At 44.7% G+C, this 22,909-nt stretch overlaps 2 protein-coding genes across 7 annotated transcripts in view; one reads left to right on the top strand and one right to left on the bottom strand.

Annotated features, from left to right (window-relative positions):
- The window catches only part of DOP1A (DOP1 leucine zipper like protein A), a 63,619-nt gene extending 55,947 nt beyond the window's left edge, over window positions 1-7,672 (top strand). For 5 of the 6 annotated variants that reach the window (XM_080585628.1, XM_080585629.1, XM_080585630.1 and 2 more), the window contains 5 exons: window positions 469-524; window positions 1,408-1,572; window positions 3,062-3,191; window positions 5,020-5,079; window positions 7,076-7,672. In XM_080585628.1, the coding sequence (XP_080441754.1) occupies window positions 469-524; window positions 1,408-1,572; window positions 3,062-3,191; window positions 5,020-5,079; window positions 7,076-7,381 (717 nt within the window). In that variant the 3' untranslated portion in view covers window positions 7,382-7,672. The remainder of the gene's footprint in view (window positions 1-468; window positions 525-1,407; window positions 1,573-3,061; window positions 3,192-5,019; window positions 5,080-7,075) is intronic. The other variant, XM_080585633.1, reaches the window with a different exon arrangement.
- PGM3 (phosphoglucomutase 3) lies at window positions 7,663-19,506 on the bottom strand. Its single transcript, XM_080585664.1, has 13 exons — window positions 18,328-19,506; window positions 17,692-17,897; window positions 16,877-17,061; window positions 16,336-16,403; window positions 15,898-16,031; window positions 15,532-15,727; window positions 13,302-13,459; window positions 12,441-12,524; window positions 11,805-11,903; window positions 11,346-11,462; window positions 10,559-10,681; window positions 9,517-9,690; window positions 7,663-8,937 (listed from the first exon to the last, which is right to left on the bottom strand). The coding sequence occupies exons 2-13, from the start codon at window positions 17,893-17,895 to the stop codon at window positions 8,851-8,853; spliced, it is 1,629 nt and encodes a 542-aa protein (XP_080441790.1). The 5' UTR covers window positions 17,896-17,897; window positions 18,328-19,506; the 3' UTR covers window positions 7,663-8,850.
- Window positions 19,507-22,909: the final 3,403 nt, after the last annotated feature.

Below are 22,909 nucleotides of genomic sequence, written 5' to 3'. Positions count from 1 at the left end.
CTGCTGAGAGCTGGGAGCAGCATGGCTCTTCTATTCCTGTGCTGTCCCCTGGCGTTTATGCAAGCTACAGCAGTCAAGGAACTGCTTCCAGTGGGCAGCACTGTGTCGTCTCCAGGAAACCACACCTGAGCTTTACTGCTTCTTTGTGATTCTTTATTCTCGTTTCCTTCAGGCCTTGCTCTCTGCTAGGCTTCCTTTCTAAGAAGTGGAAGGAGTTAGCCTCTGAGAGCTTCCCTGGCCATAAGAGAGCCAGGTCCTTGTGCTACTTGGGCTGTACTTGAGGGATGAGTTTCAGAGTGCCATTGTCCACTCGTAGTTCAGTGGGCATCATCCAGGAATGGAAATAAAGCTCCAAACAATAGTTCCTACGATAGTTCCTCTAAGGCTTATTACTCACACTTCCCTACAGCATTTTCCTGGGTCGCAGTCTGTAAAAAATGGTATTAAAATACAGCATTTGATCTTCAGGTACAAGTATTCTTACTGATGGAACAGGAGCTCACTGCAGATGAAGACATTTCCAGGTAATTTACGAACTTCCTGCTTTTTTTTAGCTTAATACTGCTCTCCTGGCACATTGATGGACAGATGAGCCATTCTTCAGAGTAGTTTGTCTTAGAAACTATTGTCAAGCTCAAATGAAAAGGACAAGTGAAGAGTGTTCCAGTCTGACTGCAGTACCAGGAACACATTGTTCAGGGCAAAACAAACAAACAAAAAAACACAACTGTCAGCTTGCTCATAAACATCTAGGGTAAATTATGCGTTACAAGTATGTTAGTGTCTTCCTGGCTAAAATGGCCCTGCTTTTTCATTTATAATACACATGACATGACTTTATAATTTTTCTGTATTATGTATATATTTAGAATAAGATTGTGCCTTTTTATATTGAAAAGGTGGTTTCTTCTAGTGTTAGAAAGACACAAAGATTAAGGTAGAGCTCTTAATTTAGTTGTATTGTCTATTTCTGTCGCACCTACCCTCTGTGTAGTATGGTCTAGGTTCAGTCAATGTTAGCAGTAGACTCAGATTTCTCAAAAGAATAAGAGGAGTTACTTGCCCAAGTGTTGTTCTTCGCTTTTTTTTCCTAGCTTTGTATTCTTTTGAAGAATTTTCTCTAAAATAAAGTAATATCCACATAAAGAGCGAGTTAAAACTCCCTCTTGATCTGGATGACTGACAGGAATCAGATATAGTTTAATATATTTTAACGTTCATATATATAAATGTTTTATTTATACACACACATGTTAAACTCCAACCATAGCACAGACTTGCAACATTCTGTTTTGATTTATGGATGCCGGATTGTTTTGGTAAATAAAGAGTTGTGCATTTATAAAGGCAAGCACAGAAGGAGGATCTTCCCATGATGACTTACCTGTCTGTGGTTCTTTGTTTTAGGACTTCTGGCCCATCTGTTGCTGGTCTGGAGACAACATACACAGGAGGCAATGGTTTCTCAACCTCCTACAATAGCCAGAGATGGCTGAACCTGTACTTGTCTGCTTGCAAATTCCTGGATTTGGCCCTAGCTTTGCCATCTGAAAACCTTCCTCAATTTCAGATGTGAGTAAAATATGCTATCCTCTAAGTTTCTGGATGTTTAACCGTGCCTCTTGGTAAAATTCTAGTGTTTAAAATCTGCATTTTCCTATTTCTTTTCCCTTTCTGGCTTTCATCCAGAGTAGCCCACAGTCCAACCCCTGACAATGTCAGAGTAGCCCCCAGAGCAAATGACACTGCACAGCAGATGATTTCAAGCTGTTTTGATTTAGCCTCTGGCTGGAGATTCTCCACACCTGCGAGCTAATCACTAACAGCGACTTACTCAAATATTTTGTTTTTCAAGTATTCAGTTGCAGTAATGTCTGAGAACCCAAAGAACACCCACATGTCTCAGTGACTAAGTCATCAGACCAGATGACTGTATGATCTCTGTATGATTTCACTTAAATTATTCCTGTGTGAGCTGACTGGAATATGCAGCAACAAACCTGCTTGTAGAGGGGGCTCTCTAGGTTGGTTTTGAGCAGCAGCGTTCATGCATGCAAAGTGTTTGCTCAGTGCCCCTCCAATCCTATTCCAGTGGAAAAAAAAACTGGACATAAAACAATGCTGAAGACTGCAGAAGTGAGAGGCAGCACAGGACAAAACAAATTATTTCTTCTCTTCCTTTATGCTTCACGGTGGAGATATTTGGTCAGCTCTAATTGACCTGGCATTCTAAAGATCCTCGTGTGTGTGCTAGAAGGTGGAAGGACTTGTACACTGTCAGTTTGTGTCCTGCACTATTCATAAATCTAAAGCTAATCTTAAGGTTCCTTGATTTGTTTTATTTTCTGGAGATGTGGCTCATAATTCTTGCCAAGATCTCTACGCTATCCTAATCTCCACTATTAGTTAAACCAGTCTTAGTAAGGCCATTACCGTGTCTTTTTGGAAAGACAGCCGTCACGCTGAATCATGCTGTCTCTTACAGCGTTCTCACAGAGGCTTGGACAGGAGCCTTATGGATGGAAACTTCAATTTCCTTCATAGTTTATAGTGCAGGTAGCCAGTCTTGGCAGTGCAGTGAGCAGAAGGGGAGGGAACGGTTCGTTTTATCCTTTTGGCCTGTGAATAGATAAAATAAATGAATTCCTGTTATCAACACAGTATATAGAGAACATTCGGCGTATTATGCGAAATACCACGAATGTGCAAGTGTTTTAAGTAACTTACATATTTTATAATTCAGAATTACTTTTGGTTCCCTTGCACGTAACTAAGATGCAAGTATTATTACTTCTGGCTTTGCTGCCTTATCTTGATTTTGGCATCCTTAAATACTTCAAGAAACTTTAAAGGAAAAAGATAATGCTACTTTTCTCAGCCATGTTACCTTCAGCTTTTCAGAGTGTGACTTTGCTATTCCTGTCAAACACTGGGTTTTGTTTTTTTTCTCCTTTTTCTTTGATATTTAACTAGATTTCCTCATCCTCTCATGTTCTTAGATCTAGCAGAAAAGGCTGCATGTTCAGTAAGCATAATGTCTGCTTGTGTTATCTCATGACAGGTATCGCTGGGCTTTTATTCCAGAAGCATCAGATGATTCAGGCTTGGAGGTACGAAGACAGGGTACACATCAGAGGGAATTCAAACCTTACGTGGTGCGTCTGGCAAAGCTGCTGCGAAAAAAAGCAAAGGTACGCCACTTTTACCCAGCTCTGCTTTTCAGTGAGAGCTTAGTGCTGCAAGGTACTGTAAGTCTGTTTGTTTATTTCAATGGAGAAAGGAGTTTATCTAGCATGGGAGATTCCTGCTGGTGTCATCTCAGGCCAGCATCAGACAAAAAAAAAAACATAAGTAGGTATTAAAAATAAAAATGGTCAGTGACTTTGAAATATATTTTCTATTCACTCAAATAATACTTTTATTTGGAAACTCCAAGGTCTAATGTGAACATAGAAGTCATTTTCAGATAGCCGGTCATATATGTAGGAAGCAGTATAATTACCTTTTAAAATAGGAAAGCATTTTGGTTATAAAAACTGCACTTAAGTATCTAGAAAACTGTTCTATTTCCTAAAATGACAGAATAGTTTTGAAGCTGCACAGAGCCAGGGCTGGTTGGGTTTCTTTCCCAAGGCAGTCACCTTGAATGGAAGAAGGCTGAGAGCAATGGAGGTGGTTCTGGAGGGAATTTTGGCTGCTGGCTTCTAGCGTGGGAGCAGAATTAGAGCTGTCAGTGCACGAGCTGTGTCAGAACCCAAGTCTGGCTGGGGTAGAGGCCTGACCAGCTGTTGGAAGCTGCCAAACCCTGTCCAAGGGAGCTCTGTTCTACTGCCACAAAGACAATTGCTGTCAGACACTTCACTCCCCCTGCTGCCAGGACAGAGGCCCCCAGGCAGGCTCTTCGCTGGGAAAGGGCGCTGGGTGGGCCAGGGAACTAAGGAGAAAGCTCAAAGTCACAAGGGAGAAAGCTTTGAAGTTTCATTCTTGGGGATCCCTCCAAACAAAAGACGTCAGGGCTATAATACAGGTAACTTACTGTAGCCACTGTATTTACAGTCTGTTATGAAAGGTTTTCGTTGAGCAAAGAAGCTATTACCGATATACAAGTGGTTACCTAAAGCCTAGTGACAACTTAGCTGCAAGCAGACCTGAACTTTTCCAGCAGGGCTCAGGATGATGGGGGATAAAACAAATACCTGAAGCGCATCTGCATTCTTCACTTCATTGTCTCCGAATGGTGAAGATTAAAACTTTCTTCCTCTCGCTTGTGAAAATGAGTAATAGGCTGTAACTGACTGCTAATCAGGGGTAGCTGGTAACCCTGACGTTTGTACTGTACTGTACCTGCTAGAAAGTTGTCGAGCTCCAAATAATCTCTACGTGAGCTATATAAAATACACATGCTGTATGAAATACTCGTGCCGGTAAGTACTGTATGTTGGGATAGATGTTTGAAGTGAGGACTTCCATAGGGTGCTTCCAGAATACAGAAAGCTTCCTGGGACTTCCACAGCCCCCTAGTCGTGGTGGCAGTTGTACCTTGTGAACCCTAACTCGGGATACGGAGTGAGATGACCACGAGGTAATGAATACGGATTTCCAGGCCATTTCTTCTTGGTGCAGAGGAGGACACTGTTGTGTGTAGCTGTGTGTTTTTCTTAGAAAATACTGTTTCTGAGCAAAATGTTTCAGTTGGCTTTAATTTTTGCCTCGGGGCGCTCTGACTAATGCTCTGATTCATGCAGTGGGGTGTTTCTTAGGCTCTGTTGTCTGAAGGGAATGTGCTTATAAACCTCCTTCGGCACTGCTGGCCATAAACAGAAGAACAAACTGACAGTGCTGTCACTGTCTAGTAGTGTCTTGGCCCCATGAGCAGTTTCTGGCCAACGGACTCCTGGGGGCAGGTAACTTTTCCTGCTGAAACACGGCACCCAACCAAGCACCTGCACAGCCTTCATGGCAGCGTATGATTTCCATATATGAAATGCAGTCTGAAAGTTCTCCTCTTTCCTTCCACAGGACAAACAGGAGGACTTTAAGACGGTGGTTTTGGAGGGATTGGAGATGGCCAAGCATCAGGTGAGGGTGGCCTTTGATGCTTGAGTTGTGAAATAAGCTCACCATAACACCATCACCTCGAGGCCCTGGGTAGCATTTAACTTTCAGTAAGGACTGAAAGAGGGGTGTCTTTAGAGGACAAAGCGAGCAATTTTTGAAGTGAAGTAATCCTAAGGGCCCTCATCTTTATAGATGACTCATAAATTTACTTTTAAGTTGGTTTCCTACATGAATAGATAACAAAAAGTTAGTTTTTGTTCTAATAGGAATCATCTTCACAAATCCTTATCAAATTAGATAATTATTTCTGCCAAACAGAAAGCAGGCATGAAACAATCCCTAACCCAGTCTCCATCAAATCAACCGTTGTTGATTTACTTTTAGTGTCTGAGGAGTTAGTGGCATTTGCGAAGATGCTGCTGTGAGGAAATGGCTTGGACAGATTGTATTTCATTGCTCAGAGGCACCGTCGGTGTTTGCATGTGCACCCACGCGGTTGGCTGCTGGGTACGCTGCTGCTGGCCGCGTGCTGGAGCCACTCCGTGCTCCTCATGGGGTCGTACAGAGCACGGTGGAGACAGGTACCGAAAAGTCTCCCTTTCGTGAATCCAGTGGGAAACTTTTACAAGAGAAATTACAAAAACTAGCAATTTCTGTAGAAGTAGGAGGCATTGTCAACTCTGTGTTGGAACGTAGTCTTCCTTTTGTTCTAGTTTATTTTGCAGCCTTTCTTTTCTTGAAATACTGTAGAGAAGAAGCAGTATAGCTGCAATAATTGTTTCCTGTGACAGGGAGCCAAACAGCCAGATTGAAATACTGAATGTGTTCATATTTAATGTAATTGCTTTGTGAAACAGATGTTACGGGCTCCTGAATTGGAACAGGCACTTGCTTTTATTTGAAGGACAAAAACTGTATTTGTTAAATACCACTTACTGAAGAAATCTGTTTGCTCAAAGGCTGTGTCATCGCTAATCCTTACCTTATGCTCCACTCCCCTTCGTTCTCCCTTCGTTACTGAGTCTGCTCCGTGGGAGCAGGGCCCATACCCGCCATGGCAGCACAGCCCGTGGGGTTCTTGGATGCGGAGGCAGGGGGGAACAGCTCAGAGGCAGGTCAGGACATGGCCTTTGTGCTGCTCTTCTCCTGCCTTAGGGAGTCAAGAACTGTACTGTTGGAACCCTGCTTCATGGTGGTAGCTCCCCCATGCTGGTTTGTCAGTAATTGTCCAAACGAGGCATTTACAGTGTTGGTAGTGCCTTGCTGTCTGGATTCGAATTTTTGAGAGTCAAAAAAAAAAAAAAAAGAGTAAAGATTCCTATATGAGCAGCTGGATGTTAGTGCTCGGATATTTTAGCATGCAGACATTTAAGGCAACCCTAAACAGTTATACCAGGACACCGAGTGCTAGCGTTGGGTTTGTGACCACTGCCTTCACTGGCGGTGCTCCTGAGATTCTCTCCCTTGAAATTCTTCCCGTGAAGTGCAAGGTGTGTAATCAGGGTCTTGTGGGAACACCTGATGAGCAGCTGAACTGGGTGGCATTGTGAGAACTTCCTGAGGCGTTTGTGAGGTGTCTGCTCAGAACCTCCAGATGCGTTAGTTACGGTAGCTGAAACAGCACTGCCCTTGCTCTTCTGAAAAGTTGAAACTCAAGCTACAAAGTGAAAATGCTTCACTTCCATTCTAACACCCTCAGGGCCTTATTGTCCCTGCCACTGGCTGTAGGAGGCAGCCTGAGGGCTGTCTCAGAAACGCAGCCTGCTTTACAAAGCAATGAGCAGCTGGAGGGGCAGTGGGGGCAAGCGTTCGCCTGGTGCTGCCTCCCCTGGGCTCCAGCCGAGTGGTAACAGGGAGCAGATCTGCTCTGAAAGCTGCATGGCAGCCTCTGCGCTCTTTGTTGCTAGGATAAGTATTTCTAGATAAAGGCAAAATACTTTATCGGGCATTAACATCTTATTTGTGCCTGTATTTCTTGTCTGGTCCTGCATTATTTCCTATTTCTCTGTATTTACAGAAAAACCCAGAAGAGGACAGCTCAGGGAAAACACTAAGCTGGGAGCCAGGCCACTTGCTTTTAACCATCTACACTGTTCGCAGCATTGAGCAGCTTTTGCCTTTCTTTAACGTACTCAGCCAAGTTTTTAACAGCAAAGTCACAAGCAGATGCGTTGGACACTCAGGGAGCCCTGTCCTTTACCCCAACTGCTTCCCGAACAAGGACATAAAGATGGAGAACCTCAAGCAATTCTCCAGCAAAGCGAGGCAGAAGATAGAAGAAATGGTGGAGAAGGATTTTCTGGAAGGGGTCATGAAAACATGAACCACAGCGGTACTGTTCAGCCTACATGTATTGTACCTATTTAAAAGAAATACTGTATCTTTCCCAGGTGTATAGTATTCTTTTCTTACTTTGTATGTAATGAAATACTTAATGTTGTATTTAAGTTAAATATTTGTAAATAAGAGTTCTGGATGTGGCCTGAATCAAGTGTAATTATCGGTGGCTCATATTGATTACGGTGCCTACTATTTACAGTACACATTTTGTTGTCCTGAGTTCTGTCTTTAAAAAAAAAAATCCGAAAAAATACAAGGTGCACATTTTTTTCAATTTGTTTCCAGTTTATTTGTCTTGGGTTTTTTTTGATCTGTTGGAACTTGTGCTTATTTAACAATCTCTAAAAGGCCATGCTGAGAGTTAATGCAGTTAGTATCTTTGTCGGAGGTAGATAACAAAGATGTGGACGAGCACTGCCTGTGTATTCAAGTGTTCCATCCTGTTAGCTCAGCCCCTTCACAGCGAGGGGGAGTAGGAAGGGTCACAGAAATCAGACTTTAAAATGATCATAAACACTGCTACTGCAAGTGTTTTTTTAAGCCATATCTTAATTTCATAAAAAAAAGCGATTATTGCAATAACACGTACTGTTTGCAAACGCTCTCTCATTACAGTGTTGCCCCTGAAGTGAACTCAGGCTCCAGCCCAGCACGGCCTTGTGGTGCCTGCCTGCAGGTGACGGGGGTGTGGTGGCGGCAGCACAGGAGCTGTTTGTGCGGCAGCCATCACAGGGCCCTGAGGGTGGTGGAGCTGGACTTCAGGCACAGCGTGACAATCTGACCTGGGGAGGGGGCAGGGAATTCTCACAGGAACACTAAAATATGAACACAGCAGTTAGCCTGTGAGAGGCCTGGTAATCAGTGAAAGCTGGCCCCTTTTAATTAATCTGAGTACCAGCTGCTGAATGCTGCAGTTTCATTACATACCTGTTACTACCTCATGTTAGAATACTGACACGTGTCTGGCGTGCCTGGCAGAAGGACGAGCTGCTGGCTCTGTTGCAGCTTTCTGCCTTTCCTGCCTGACAGCAGCCAGGTGCCGTAAGGCTGAAGGGAGCCTCCCCTCCTGTGAGCCTCCTCTGGAGCTGCTGGGAGCCGGGCTGCTCCTGGCAGAGCAGATGGTTCGTCAGTCTTAGGCTGGAGCTGCAGCTCTGTTCTGGATGTGAACCAGCCCCTGGATGCCGAGCGGTGACACACACGGAGTACGGCTGGCACCCCAAACAGGTCAGTGTCCGGCGTCAGACACACTGAGAGGAGGGCAACACCCAGCAGCAAGAGCATCGCTGTAAGAGGTAAGGTGCCAGCGGTAAGAAATAACCAGAGTAATATTCTGCACGGTTCTGATTAATCCTTGCAACAATCAAGAAGAGTTCAGTACATCCACATTAGCAAATGGTATGGAAAATATTTAAGAAGTCCCGTTATGAACTTCAGGTGCCGTTGCATTGTTTGTTATAGCGGCTGGGGTGGTGCTCCTCTTCCACCGGCAAGGTGGTAAACGGCCAGGCTTACTTCATGGGCAAGGGCATCAGCATTCTCCTGTGGAACATTGTGAAGTTAGTTACAGCGGTGTCAGGAGTGGAAGTTTAGAATAAATTTGGAACGAATATGCAGTGCTACAGCCAGAGCATTGAACAGCCAGCTCATGCAAGTACTGTTTTCCCTGTTTTTGTCTCATGTTGAGGTGCCTTATGCGACTGTGGTCATGAAGATGGGGGTGTGAGCTATGACTGTTTGAAGAGCTTTGGGTGGCAACTTTTGTAACTTTTAAGTTCACATAGAGATTAATTCTTAAGAGCATCCAAAGTTTGCTTTGATTTATTTTTGCCTTTTAAGAAATCATGCAGTTAGTGGCTGCCTAGGTAACTTCTGTCTTAATCCTCAGTTCTCAGAAGGTTGACTTTCTTTTCACAAAATAATTTAGTGTCAGATCTGCCTTTGGAAACATGTAACTTGTAGAGTTAGACGTTAAGAACATTAAACATCGCTTTTATAAATAAAAGAAAATCTGAACAGATTTTCTTTTGATCACTAAGTCCTTTTCCAAATCTAGTACCTGTTGCATTTTATTTATGTTCCATCCCCCAGCGCTTACATACAAGTTGTTAAAGTTCTGACCTGTGTGTCTGCTTCGGCGTATATCCTAACAACATCTTCTGTTCCCGACGGACGGACAAATGCTCGTGAGAACTTGTACTTCTTCACCAACGCATCAATTTTCTCTTGTAGCCCTGGAGGTGTAACTGCCCGTCTTTCTGCGTCTGTTGTCTCGATAACTTGTCTGTCGGCAACCTGCAACAGGGACAGACTTACTGCCACAGCATGTGGACAGATCGCCCTGAGGGCAGAATGAAGCAGGCCACTGGTAAGAGAGGGCTTTAGGCTTTGGTGTGGCACTGTCAGAACGACAGCTCAGTTTGTCCCCTTGTCTGTGGCTAACTTAAGGACACAGTAAGAGAGCTCCGTGCCCTAAGCCTGACACAGAGCTGCCGCATGGAAGCCTGTTTTGCTCAAGCTCTTTGAATACTGGAGAAGGTAAGAGAAAGAAGAACTTAACCACTGGAGTTCTAAGTGGCACAGGAAGAAAAATCCAGCTGCTGAGCAGGCAGGGGCCTCAGAAAAACGGGACAGTTAAATTTTGACCTATAGCAGTACCTGCTGGAAAACTTTTTTTTTCGCTTGTGGCCCTGATGTCCTAACCACATGCTCTGGTTGGCTCCTTTGCATGAAAAGTGTAAGTTCCACTTTTTTTTCAGGTGAGGAATAGGAGCACTGTTAACAAAACCACTCATCACTAAAGAGAGCAGGCAAGACAGCACTATGAAACACCAGCACTACGTTGTGCAACTTGTCACGTTAACTCACACTGACTACTTCAAAATAAGTAATGAGGTACTTCCCTGCCTCTGTTCTGGTCAGGTTTTTCCATGTAACGTAGGTGACTACTATTTCATCATTTGCCTAAGACATTTTTATTGGAGCCTAAGTGAAACTCCCATCCCTTTTCTGGGCTGTTTCATGGACTGTTTGGCCTACCCCAATCCTTCCGTGGGCCATTTCAGCTTTCAGATGAAGTTCATCTCTCTATACACAGGCAATACCTGCTCAGTTCAGGGCCGCAAGGCACTGCTGTGACCCGAGACGGCGCGCTGTAACTAACCTGAACTTTGAGCAGCCGGTTGGGGAAGTCGGTGTAGAAGGCATCCCACTGGTGCAGAGTCAGACCTTTCAGAGCCAGGATGGCTTCGATCACCAGCATGTCTGAGATGGCATCGCCCACCGTCTGTGAGCAGGGGAGGGAAAGGGAAGAACTGGAGAATTCAACAGTGCAGAAATGAAGGCGTGACACGATCGGTAAGTTTCCACCTGAATAAACATGCAGGCAGCTGACTTGTCTCTCTTTGGATAGGATTTTTTTTCCCTCCTGTTTTTCCTACACACTTAATTTGTGGTTAAGGAGAACTGCAGCACACTTGTGCAGCTTTCTTAGTGAGAACCCGCACCTCACGCCTGCTCTGGGGTTAGGATGCTTAAAGCTGGCCCGTGAAGCGTGACTGGGCACTACTCCCGGAAAAACGCCGTCTGCTAGGACACATGGGGATTCCCATGGCTGCATGGACGCTGGAATGTCTCCACCCTCCCATACCAAAAACGTCAGTGAAAAACATCAGCTGAAAGATTACTTGCTATTGAATCGTGAACAAGTCACATACTATCACTAGGTTCTCCTGCCATCCTATTCCCAATTTTGATTCTGAACCCAGAAGCCTACACCAGACTAAAGCATTCTGCATCCATTCCTGAGAAAGTATTACGTCTTCTGAAGACTGCTACTGCCCCTTTCCTCTCGCTTTCCATCACAGCACGCTACTTCCTGCTCCAACCGTCCCTGAACAGCGTTAGCCCCATACCTGTCCCCATAGTGATTTATTTCTCTCAGCTTTTACCTGATTAATGAGGTCAATCAGGTTTTCAAGCACCTTCGCTGCTTCTTTTTTTGCATCATCTTTCTCTTCTTTTGCCAGTTGTCTTATTGTATTTTCAGCAGCTTTGCTAAAGAGTACCTAGAATTGAAAAAGAAAAAAAGAGCTTGTCAAGACCAGCCCACATCAAGGAGGAGAGCCCACAGAGCAAGGGGGAAAAAGAAGAAAGCCTTCTACCGCTTAGGCCCAAATAATTGTCATTAAGGTTTGCTTCCATGAATTCGCATCCCCCCCACAGAACAGCAAAGGTAGTGGCAATGCTATGATAAAGAAAGAAGGGAGAAAACAAGCCTGCTCTCAAACTGGGAGAGAAAAGTCTCATTTATAACCGCAAGCAGACAGTGAAAAGACCTTTCTCAGGCTAATTTGACACTTTTTGTATGTCTTGGCTGCAAACATGATGCATTGCATGCTTGTACTTACTGTCCCGTGTCCATTTGCCTCAAAATAAACACCGACATCAAACTCCTGAGCCTTGTGATGCAAGTGTTTCACTCCAGTTTTCACACAGTGAACAGGCACCTACAACCCAGACATACCGAGAACATAAACAGTGTCACAGACTCACTCTGGTCAGCAGATGGTAACTGCAGCTGAAGTGACTGGTAACAAACTGAAGTGTAGGAAGGGCCAGAAACTGGGCACCAGCCCAGGTGGGCTGTTACTAACTAACCAAGCTGCCTTTCACAGCTACTGACTTCCAAGAGCTTAAATTATCCGCTACTTCAGCAAACTGCATGAAAAGGAGGATTTCATTTCTTCAAATGGAAATAAAGGTTGATTCAAAAACAAAAACCACAACAACCAAGAAACTCCTGATTTTGTTTAACTTTTGCCAAACTTTTTTTTTTTTAAAAGTAGTAAAAGCTGACTAGCATTTTTCAGCTTTGTTCTTCCAAATCTCCTTTCCCACCACTAATTTAGTAACTGCTACAGGTTTTAAAATGAGTCACTTGTTTTAGCCTAGGTTGAGTTTTCCTAACGATCATGTTACAGTAACACTTACTAGAAAAGTAAGCAATGTCTGCAGAACACTACCAGGGATAAATTAGAGAATACCTGCAGTGTTTCCTCAAGGTACCGCGTTGAACTCCCATTGGCGTAGGCTGTTTGTACTACTGCCATCTTCAAAGTCTGTCCCACCTGAGCAAACCAAGAAGCAAAGCACTTTACTGTCCCCAGGCACGCAGTCAGAGGGGTAGGGCAAGTGGAAGGAGACTCAGAATACTTGTGCAGGCTGGGATCTATGTTCTACAGACCCTTAAAACTCCTGGGTATCAGAGGAATGCATTAGCTCACTCATCAAAGAGCATCCACACATATAAGGTAACAGGAATCTTATTCAAGTCTTTGCGTGTGACAGTTTTTGTGGCTGGCTTGAAGCAACTCTCTGCTCAGGGACCTTGGGCTTTCCAAACTGAGCACCTATCGTTAACACACCAAGCGCAGGAAAACTTCTGGGAAGTTTCTTTTTTTTTTTTCCTGTTCCCCGGGGAGGATGGATGCTGTGCTGCAGATAGCAGTTTTGGAATGATGACATACAAACCCCATGGCTGTCATAAGTTTTCATGCAAGTGGAATGCTTAAGTTTCATAGAAGCACTGAGTACTGAACCCAAAAAAGTAATGAAATATATCAGAACAAGAGAAGGGAATATCACTACATTCAGCACAGAAATGGGAAAAGTTCTCTCTCACTAAGAAAAGCTTCAAGGTTCAAATTTCAGTGCTCAGATTTTTATTTGGCGCCTGGAAACCACAGCCCTATAAAAGTAACATTTTTGCCATGCCAATGAGGTACAAAACATCTCTTTAAAGTGGGTTCATGTTAGGTAGATGTAGAAAAACTACACGGGTACAAACTAACACAGTTCTTTTCTCCATTTAAAGCATGAGCATTCAATTCATATGTTAAAGTTACCTTGGCAAGAAGTTCTTTAAGGAAGATACTAATTAAAGTTGCTATTTTATCTCCATCTATGAGGTGAAAATGGCCAGCTGTGTCCGTGTAGTAATACACAATTCTATCTGCATCGCCATCGAACGAGCAGCATCTCTCATTAGGCTTCATGTCTAGCCCTAGAGTGCACAGAGTTAGAAATGCAAGTTAGAGATGGAAAAAAAAAGGTTACAAAATGTTTAAATTAGCCCCAGCACAGATCTCATCCAGAAATTAGCTCTGTGCAGACACACACAAAATCGATGGTCATAAACTGATACTGCTTTTACCAAGAAACTTGCAACAGTGGCGCTGTACTAAATGGCAGTGGCAAAGTCCCTGTTCATGTCTACAAAAAGTAGCATCAAAAAGGCAGGCTCTCTAAATATTTGTTACGCTACACCTTCTCCCCAGCAGCATACGAAATCAGTCCCAGCAGCACCACTGTGCGTATCTTCACACCTCTAAATGGTGGCAGGAGGCACAGGACATGTGATGATATAAGCACAAAGCCCGTGCAATGCAACCACCACCGCCTGCCCACACAGCGGGTCCCCACAGAGCCTCCCGATGGGCTCCCACCGCCCAGGGCCCGAGGCAGGTTGCACTGCTCCGTACAGAGCAGGGCGAGCCGAGGGCTGCAGTGATGCCCAGGGCAGGAGCCTGACGTGGTGAGCAGCCACTGGCTGCCCTTGGTAGAAGCCAGGCGCTCGCCCAGCCCTCCCTCAGTGCACCCTGAGGCATGCGAGGGCTCCAAAGCCCCCTTGCCTGCAGTTCCCGACACCTGGCAAGTCTGCTGCATGCTCTTGGCGTAACATTGCCACATGTTTCCAAGGCATGTGGGGATTAACCACAAACCCTCACCTCAAAACCCTTTTTCTTCAAGATATAGTTTAGACTTCTTAATTGTATTCTGTTCCCACCTGACAAACCTGTACCGCCACCTCGCTCCCGTTGGCACCCGAGGCGCTGTCTCAGCAGAAGGCAAACACACGCCCGTCAGCGACGCCGTCGCCGCAGTAGAGTTGCGGCAAGAGACAGCCCGCAAACCCCAACAATCCCACTCCAAAGCCCAAAGCAACCACCAGCAACTCTCAGAGCTGAACAAAACCCATACGAGTGGATCTGGTGGCCTCAGAATACCTCACGCTTTGCTGGCTCACTATTCAATTTATTCAGCAGTGTGTGTGACGCACAGGGCGTGCCTGCCTCAAAACCTCTCTAGGCTTAGCGCCAATACAGAAGTGGCTAGGCAGCAGTCCCCGTATGACAGAGCAATGGCACACGCAAATGCAATGCTCTTTCATTAAGGTACATCTGGCTTTCTTTCTCCAAGATGCTGACCAAGACCCTTCCTCACGTTAAACTGTGAGTTCACGTCTCAGAAGCTCTGCAGCTGGCCATCCCCAGGCCGATTTCAGAGCCCATTAGGAGCGTAGCTCAGAGCTCCAAAGGATGCTCTGCACCCTGCAACCCCTTCTTGGGGGAACAGACTTGAGTATGCAAGCAGGCAAGAAAACCTGCCCGCGCTGCTGACACCTTCTGCCCTGCGAAGCACAGGAACCCCAAACGTGCTCCTGCAGGCAGCACGCAAGGGGGCAACGCCGCTGTACCACCATGTCCAGACGTGGCCAACAGCTGTGGTGAGGGTGCAGCTGTTGACTGCAGAGCCCTGTTTAGCCTCAGGTAATCTAATATTCAAAGCGACCTGTTCTCCCACTTTGGGGATTTTCCTTTCTGCTCTCTGCAGGCAGCTGGTTCAAGTCATCTTCCCCCTGGGTGAGGTCAATTCATCACTTTGCTGGCACCAAGGAGTTAATTACGCCAGCTCTTCCTCAGAAACCTGGGAAAGCCTCTGTGAGCCTAACCTCTATAATGTCAACATTTCCTGATAACAAATCCCCACAACGTCAACATTTCCTGATAACACATCGGGAGATAAAACTAAGCTAGTGTCCTCACTGATCCTTGGGCTCCACCAGCTTAACATTCAGGTCACGTATCAGCCCATCACAGATCTCCAAACAGTTCTGACCTAGGATCGTGCCCAAAACTGCCAGAGGATTCCTCCCCTCTTTCCATCACACGAGCAGAACCATTCATACAGTCACTAAGTAAGAAACAAGGGAGCTCAGCTCACCTGCAGCTGCTACACCCTGCACTTTCAGACCTGGAGAGGACATAAACGGATATAAAATTACTGACTACATACCTTTAGGTGGCTTCTGGTGAACTTTTACAAAATCCGCACCACACAAGTGATTGAGTTTCTCCTTGGTTCCGTCGTTATAGATGTGAATTAGCACCTCCTTTGGGAGGTAGGGCTGCATCTCCGACAGTTTCAGGGCTCCGATACCATTGGCACAGTCAATCTTCAGATGCCGCTGACCCTCTCCAGAGCCGGGAGACTTGGCACACAGGAAGAAAGGCAAAGTGAACTCATACCTGAGTGATACCATAGGCGCCCTCACCACACCTAGAAACACGCTGAATTCAAAATTTCAGGCCCAAACAGGCTAACAATCAGAAGATACCCGTTTTGTACACTTGCAAGAAGAAGACAAGAACCAGTAATCACCTTATTTATCAGTTCCATAAAAGCTTTGGACAGTTTTTGGTAATAACCTTCCAGTGTTGGTTTCCCGTACTGCCCCCGGGTGTTCTGACAGCAGACCATGTAATGTAGCTGTGGTGTGGTCACCAGACCATAATCTAACATAAAACAAAGGGCACAATATTCAAAAATAGAACACTGAATTAATTCCTCCTTAAAAGCAGTACGATATTTCCTATTCTACAGTAACGAAACACAACGCAGGAAACACACAAGAATTTTTTCAAGTTCTGCTAAGAAAAGATGAACTCCTTTGTATTAAAGCAGTACAGCTCTTCTGAAAGAACAGTGCTACAAGCAAAAGTGGAAATGGCATCTCAGCTACTGCCTCGGGTCTATGCAGCAGGGTCACATTTACACAGAAACCTGACATCAGACCAGAACTACAAAAGCTCAACATACCGTGGTACTGACTGCCTAGAACGGAGACACCGTCTATTACAGCCTGTGAAAGCTTCTTGCTGCTTGGTCTGGAAAACAACAAACCCAAGTGATAACCTTTACAGGAAACATTTATGTATGGTTTGGAAAGGAAACGCGTGTGGAAGATGACTATGAAAAGTAGGTTTCCTGCCAGTAGACTTAGGTTTGACATGAAGAAATCCATACCTTTCTCTACTGAAGGGGTCAACAACAGAAAAGTTTGACAGTCACTAGACCAAAGAACTGTGGAGATGAGTGAACTTCAAAACACACCTGGAGGTAACACGGCACCCACAAAACAGAACACTAAAGCATTCAATTCAGAAGCAGTGCTAGGAAGTTCTTGTAATTATCGGGGAAGCTAATACAGCAACAATGTTGGAATGCTTCTGTTGATTGCTATCACCACAAATCAGTGCAAAAGGCCCAACGTGGCTGCTGGGTGAGCAGCTCTCTGCAGCCCTCAGGAACAGGCTGCTGGCACCTCTGTAAAAGCAGCATACATCTATTTTGTAATTACCTGGTGTCTCTACCAAGAAACACTGAAGCATCTTTTTGCTGGTTCACTGCTGCTTTTTGGCAGATCTCAGTTAGTGTTTTCTGTAACTCTTGCTCCTCTGCATTTGCTAGTTGGGTGGCATATTCTTCCCAGGAAGGGTGCAGCATTTCACCGAGAGGATCAACCAGCTTCACACCGTTATCTTCCTTAGAAGGAAACGGAACAAAACATTAAGACTGAAAGTGGGAAACTTAAAAGCTCTTTGAAGACAACTGACACAAGACTTAATCACACCGTTTCTTTAAATATGGAATGTTTCTGGAAAGCCATAGCTTAGCTATTTATTCCAACCTCCAACAATCCCCCAAAGTAATATAAGCAGCATATTAAGTCACAGATTCCCCCTCCCCTATAATTTTGGCATCAAGTTCACTTGACATTAAAATGTCTTAAGGAATACTCCACAGCAACAGAAGTCTAAGTGTTTGGTTTATAACTGCTGCATTTTACTTTTTTTTTTTTTAAATACCAGATTTTGCCCGAATGTTCATCTTTTCAAGGGTACTCCTGGCCTTGCCCATATTACTAATTTCCTACATTACAGCATTTACTTTTCCACATGACAGCAAATGAACCCTCCCACATATATGGGGAAAAGTAATGCTAAACATACCACAGATCATATTTCAAGGAAGCAGGCTGACCACGTCCCTTAAGGAGGTGCAGGTACCTGCAGGATGTGGCCTATGGGTACTTTTTGTTCCCATTACTGTGAGGAGCTCTGATTCCACCAGTGACCCCATCTGATTTCTTTTAAAATAAAAGGTTGTTCTTACTTCAGGATTGTGAGATGCTGTAACCATGACACCGATGGTAGATCCTGTGGCTCTGGACCTGAGAGCTGCCAGCAAGCCCATGCGGAACATGACGTGATCGAGCTGCTCTGCCTTGCTGCGGAATCCAGCAGTGCCATACTGAAGAGTAAGTCCAGCAGGCTTAGGATGCAACGCTGAGTATTTTTTCAGTGCTTCAAAATCCATTTCTAGAGAAGGAAGTAGCAGAGATGCCCATGAGAGAAGCAAGTCATTAGTTTCACAGTTTGCACTTCATTTAATTTTGAAGACTACAGATATCTTAAACCGAGGTCAACACAATACCATCAACAGCCCCATAAACCCCTTGGTGGGACTGTGGGGAGGATCACTACGGGCGCAATCCATGAAGGAGCCTCTACTTTCCCAGTGCAACACTAGACAAACAGAGCACGGCCAGATTTCATCAGATCACAAGACAACGAAGCAATTTAGGCGAGGAGATTGAGATTTTCAGTTGTCTACTGGCAGGGCTCCCAGCAAAGCTCTTGGCAAAGGGCCAGCCGTTTCCCACTTCAGCACTAGCCACTCATTGCCCGTGGCCACGGCTCCACGCTCTAACCCTTGAGACCAGATGCAGCCTGCAGTCTCTCTTCTTACCCTCACAAATTGCAGGGAAGCTCCTGGCAGTGTCAGCGGGTATTTTCTTCGGACTGCAGCTCAGCCAGGCGCGTGAACACGGACAGAACACGACAGAACACGACAGAACACGACAGAACACGACAGCACTCGTGCCGCTCCCGGGACCCGTAGCGCTGAGGGGCTCTGGGCCGGGGGTGCCGCCCGAGCACCCCGACAGGAGCAACCCCCCGGGGCTCAGCCGCGTTGGTTACAAGGGGGCGGCGCCCGGGCCCGCCGCCCCTGGCCGCCACCGCCCTCCTCTTCCGGGCTCAGCGCGGCCACGTAGCAGCCGAGCCCCGCCCGCTCGGCAGCCGGCGCCGCACCAGGATCGCCATCGCTTCCCGGGGTAGTGGGGTCCCCCCCGCGGGACCGGCGGAGGCGCCCTAACAGTCGTCTTCCCCCCCCCCACCCCCGCGCCTCACGGGCTGAGCCCGGCTCGGTTGGGCAGGAGCCTGCCTGCTCCCTCTACCTGGGCAACGCGGCTACCGCTGACGGGACGCCCTGCAGCGGCTCCGAGCCCCCAGCCCGCGGGACAGGAGGGGAAGGAGGGATGGAGCCCCCCCCGCCTCGCCTCGCCTCAGCGAGGCGCTCCCTCAGGCAGCCCGCGCGCCCCGACCGTTGAGCTTCAAACGGCGCCGACCGTTGGTGCTACCCCCCCCCCCCCAACGGCCGCCGCTGCCCGGGAGCCCAGCGCGCGTGCGCGCCGCCGCCCCCCTCATGGCGGCCCGCGCTGGCGGTGGTTCCCGGGGAGAAGGCGGGGGGCGTAAAGGGTCTGGTGCTTCAGGAGCCGAGAAATAAAAGCGCCGTGGTTTTAGTGATTTACTCGAGTCTTGGCTTTATTCGGGCGGGGAAGGCTTAGTGAGGTAGCTGGCATCGGCACGGCGTTCACGAGAGCTTGGCTAGGGTCGTCCCTCAGGGGCTGCCAGGTTATGGAGCCGTGCCTTACAGAGGCAGCGCTCCCCTCGTGGGGACGCAGGCATTGCGCTTCGCATTACTTCGGCGAAACCACCGTATTTCCCTCAGAAGGGGCTGCCACGTGTGCTGACGTTCTGTTTTTGAAATACTGCCATGTAAATCAGCCCCAAGTGGCAGGATGTCATGGAGAGGAGTGGCACAAACGCTGACAGAACCGGCCCGTGAACCGAGAAGCAGAACAGTATAAGGAGTTCCAGGGGGCTGTCCTGCTGGATAAAAAGGTTACACGTGGCAGCTAAGCAGTGTAAATACTTGCCTAGAGTAGTACAGCCAGTAGTGTAGGGCTGATTATAAGATAAGTCAATGGCTGGACAAACTCAGCCTAGAAGTATATGCATTTTCCTTGGAATAAGGATAATTAAATATTAGAACAATTTATTGGGTAGCGAGGTGGCTTCATGATTCTTTTGGAAACTTACATATAAGATCAGATATCTCTTTAAAACGCACCCTTTCACCAGTCTTCAGAGAGGAGTTTTGTGTGTTGTGCATGGAGGGCTCGTATAGAAAGATTTTTTTTTTTCCCTAATGACAGATTGTCAAGGAACTTGACATGATAAACCTCTCTTTGCAGGACTAACCAGAGACTTGCTTACATCAGTGAAAGTTCTCTCCTGGTGTACAAGAGCCTCAAGTGCTGAGGACGTGTGAATTCTCCCCTGCTCTTTGGTTGCAGGCAGAGTTTTGTTTCCAAAGAACTGAAGTGCTCAATTTTAAAACACTGTAGGAATAAAGAGAAATGCAACAGCCCGTGTTTTGTGGGAGATCAGGCAAGATAATCTCAAGGTTTTCGTGGTCTAAAATGCTTTTTATCATCAATAATCCTGAGAATGCTTCATCTCTTACAGTGAATATTTGCTTATAATAATACCTCTCTATGCAGTGTGTACAATCATAAACACTTTGCAAAATATTTTTTTTTCTTTTAATAGATCCAGCAAGTAGGTTGAATTTATTGATCAGATGCCCATTTGGTAAGGGGCAAGATTCTTAAGAGCCACTCTCCCCTTTACTCTGGCATATTAATATGGTTTCCAATACAAAAGCACATCCTACTGAACGGAGTCTTACTGATACAGTCAAGATTTAGTGCATACAGCATCTTTTACTTCTTTTGCTGCGTTATGAATCATTTACTCTCACTTCATTCCACAAACCCATGAAATGCAAAGACTTTTGTGCCTGACTGCAGTATCGAATTTTGCTTTTAAACAAAGCGGAGAGGGGGAAGAAAGCCCACCTCACTCCATCACGTGTAAGCTTTGGGCGCTATCTTTACAATCTTTTAGTGCTGTTGGCATCATTTCAAATATCCTTTTGCTATCATCTCATTATGGTCTCATTACATTAATAGTAATTCTTAGTAGTAGTAGTTGTTCAACTCATTGTATTTCACATTTATACTGTTAGACCAAGCATGTTGGAAAGGACAACACCTAAGATGAGATGAATAAATTTTAGCGTTTCCTCTTTTTTTCCCTATATTATATGTATAATACAATGGATTATCATATTTAAATGTTATCAATATAATACGTAGATGAAGAATGTGACTGAAAAGTCCGAAGCAGCTGTGCCACAAAGAACCGCCAGCAAACGCCTTCTGCTTTGTCACCGTAACTTGAAAATTGGTACAGAGCAATAAAACCACACATACTGTTGAGCTGTTGAGGCTTGGCTGCTCAAATCTAAAAATCAAACAATTCTGACAGCAGCTTTTTAATGACTGTGTTTCAGTACGCTCTGACGATGACTACAAAATTAATACAAAAGATTTTTTTTTTCCAAATCAAGGAAATTTTAAATATATTTTTCATAAGGAAAAAAAATGTGTATGGTTTCCTATTATGCAACGAAGCAGAAAGTTTCTCTCTCTCTTCTTTTTGAATTCAGGACCTGCAGTCTGCAGCTGTGGCAGAGCTGAAGGTCTGGACAAATAAAATCCATTTTTGTAGAAATACCTCTAAAGCATGAGAGCAGACAAAAATAAATAAATCAAAATGTTCAACTACACTTTGTTTCCAGAACTGTCCAGAATGTACATTACATTTTCCATGGAGTGGTAATTCTATAACAGCTAATAATTCATTGTGGTTTTGTTTGCTTGTTTAAAACATTGATGTGTCAGCATGTCAGTGCAGATTCCACATGGTCATGACTTAAAAACAATAAAAGAATTTGCATTCAGTCCTGTTGGGAAGCTGTCAAATGATAAAAAAAAATTATTTTAAAGCAGCAAACCAAACTGATTTAGAAATAGGCCTTATCCATGAGATTTCAACCAGTGGGAAATTTGAAAGACAACACTGACATAGATCAGAAAGTCTGTGCAGGAGAATGGTCAAACAATTGAGTTAGAGCTGCCTAAAGCTTTATTGTGAGCACGAGCATTCTTCATTTTTTTCTAAAGGAAGAAACTGGTGATGGTACTATCCAGTTATGATTCCTCATAAGGAAAACCACAGACTCATGACTTTTATTTCTGGTTATGCTAATTATGAATCCAGATAATGCAGGTCATGAGAGCGTCCATGAATGCTTCTGTTGAGGTTTGCAAAGGGAATCACTTTGTAGAAAAATAAAGGCCAGGTATCATTTGATATCTGGTTGACAGATAAGAAGGGTTTAAAAAAAAAAAACCAAAAAAAACAGTAAGAAGATACCTTCATTTGAAATCAGTGGGCAGATAAACATATTCAATGTGCTGAATTATCAACAAACTTCTAAAAACTTACAGAGGAACTGAGCTAAATAGTACTTAGTGAGAGAAATGTAGAATTAATGTTTGCTTCCCCCATAATGATAGATGCTTTTCCTCATAATAATTATTCATTTAGTAGACGTCAGCTGGATGGTTTGGAAGTTTGTTACAAAGAATAATACTTTATCCCATATGTGTTTAAAAACATATTGGCCTGAAATACTCAAAGGTTTATATGGTGTGTATAAAACAGCAATTCATTAGGTTTAATACACAAGAAGCCTACTAGCCAGCTGACTGATATTTCTAAGAAAAATACTTTGTCAAGCATCAGCCTATTCATAATGTCCCAATATTCTCTCATTGTCAGAAAATGGAGTGCAAGTAACTCCACGAACTTTAAGCCAGACCACTGCAATGTATCAAAATGGCAGTTATCTTGCTGGGGAAGAATGAAATCAGTGATAATTTACAGGATTTCACTTTTGCTGTTAAGTAACATTGAAGTATCCTAATCATATCTGAACACAAGTTTCTGCTTGTTCATGTCTCATTAGAAAATTTTCATTACTCCACATACAACTGACCCGTAAGGTTTCTCTTTGGTGGAAAATGTTCTAAAATTACTGTTCTTTAAATTGCCTTTTTTTTTTTAATTTGCTTGACAATTTATACAAATTACATTGTGACTTGTAATGGATTAAACAGTCATTGTATGTATTTCCTAATTTTCCATTGTACCATTTTCTGCTTAAGTTCTCATTGACACATGTGACAAAACTCTGAACTTACGGTACAACCACTTATTTTGATAACAAAAGGATCTGTGAAAACCATAGTGTAGGATATTTCAAGTGCAATAACAATAAAAAAAACCAACACAAA

The sequence above is a fragment of the Anser brachyrhynchus genome (genome assembly GCF_964034855.1).
Source record: "Anser brachyrhynchus genome assembly, chromosome: 3".
Classification (NCBI taxonomy): Eukaryota; Metazoa; Chordata; class Aves; order Anseriformes; family Anatidae; genus Anser; species Anser brachyrhynchus.
Note: the sequence above shows the minus strand (reverse complement) of the source record. Positions and strands in the feature narration are given on the sequence as shown.

Excerpts from the sequence above, each read along its gene's own strand:
- PGM3 (XM_080585664.1), bottom strand. The coding sequence starts at position 17,895 with ATGGATTTTGAAGCACTGAAAAAATACTCAGCGTTGCATCCTAAGCCT. Across the intron at positions 11,904-12,440 it reads ACCTTGAGGAAACACTGCAG|GTGCCTGTTCACTGTGTGAA; the intron begins GTATTCTCTAAT and ends TCTGGGTTGTAG. Across the intron at positions 9,691-10,558 it reads ACCGGCTGCTCAAAGTTCAG|GTTGCCGACAGACAAGTTAT; the intron begins GTTAGTTACAGC and ends TCCCTGTTGCAG.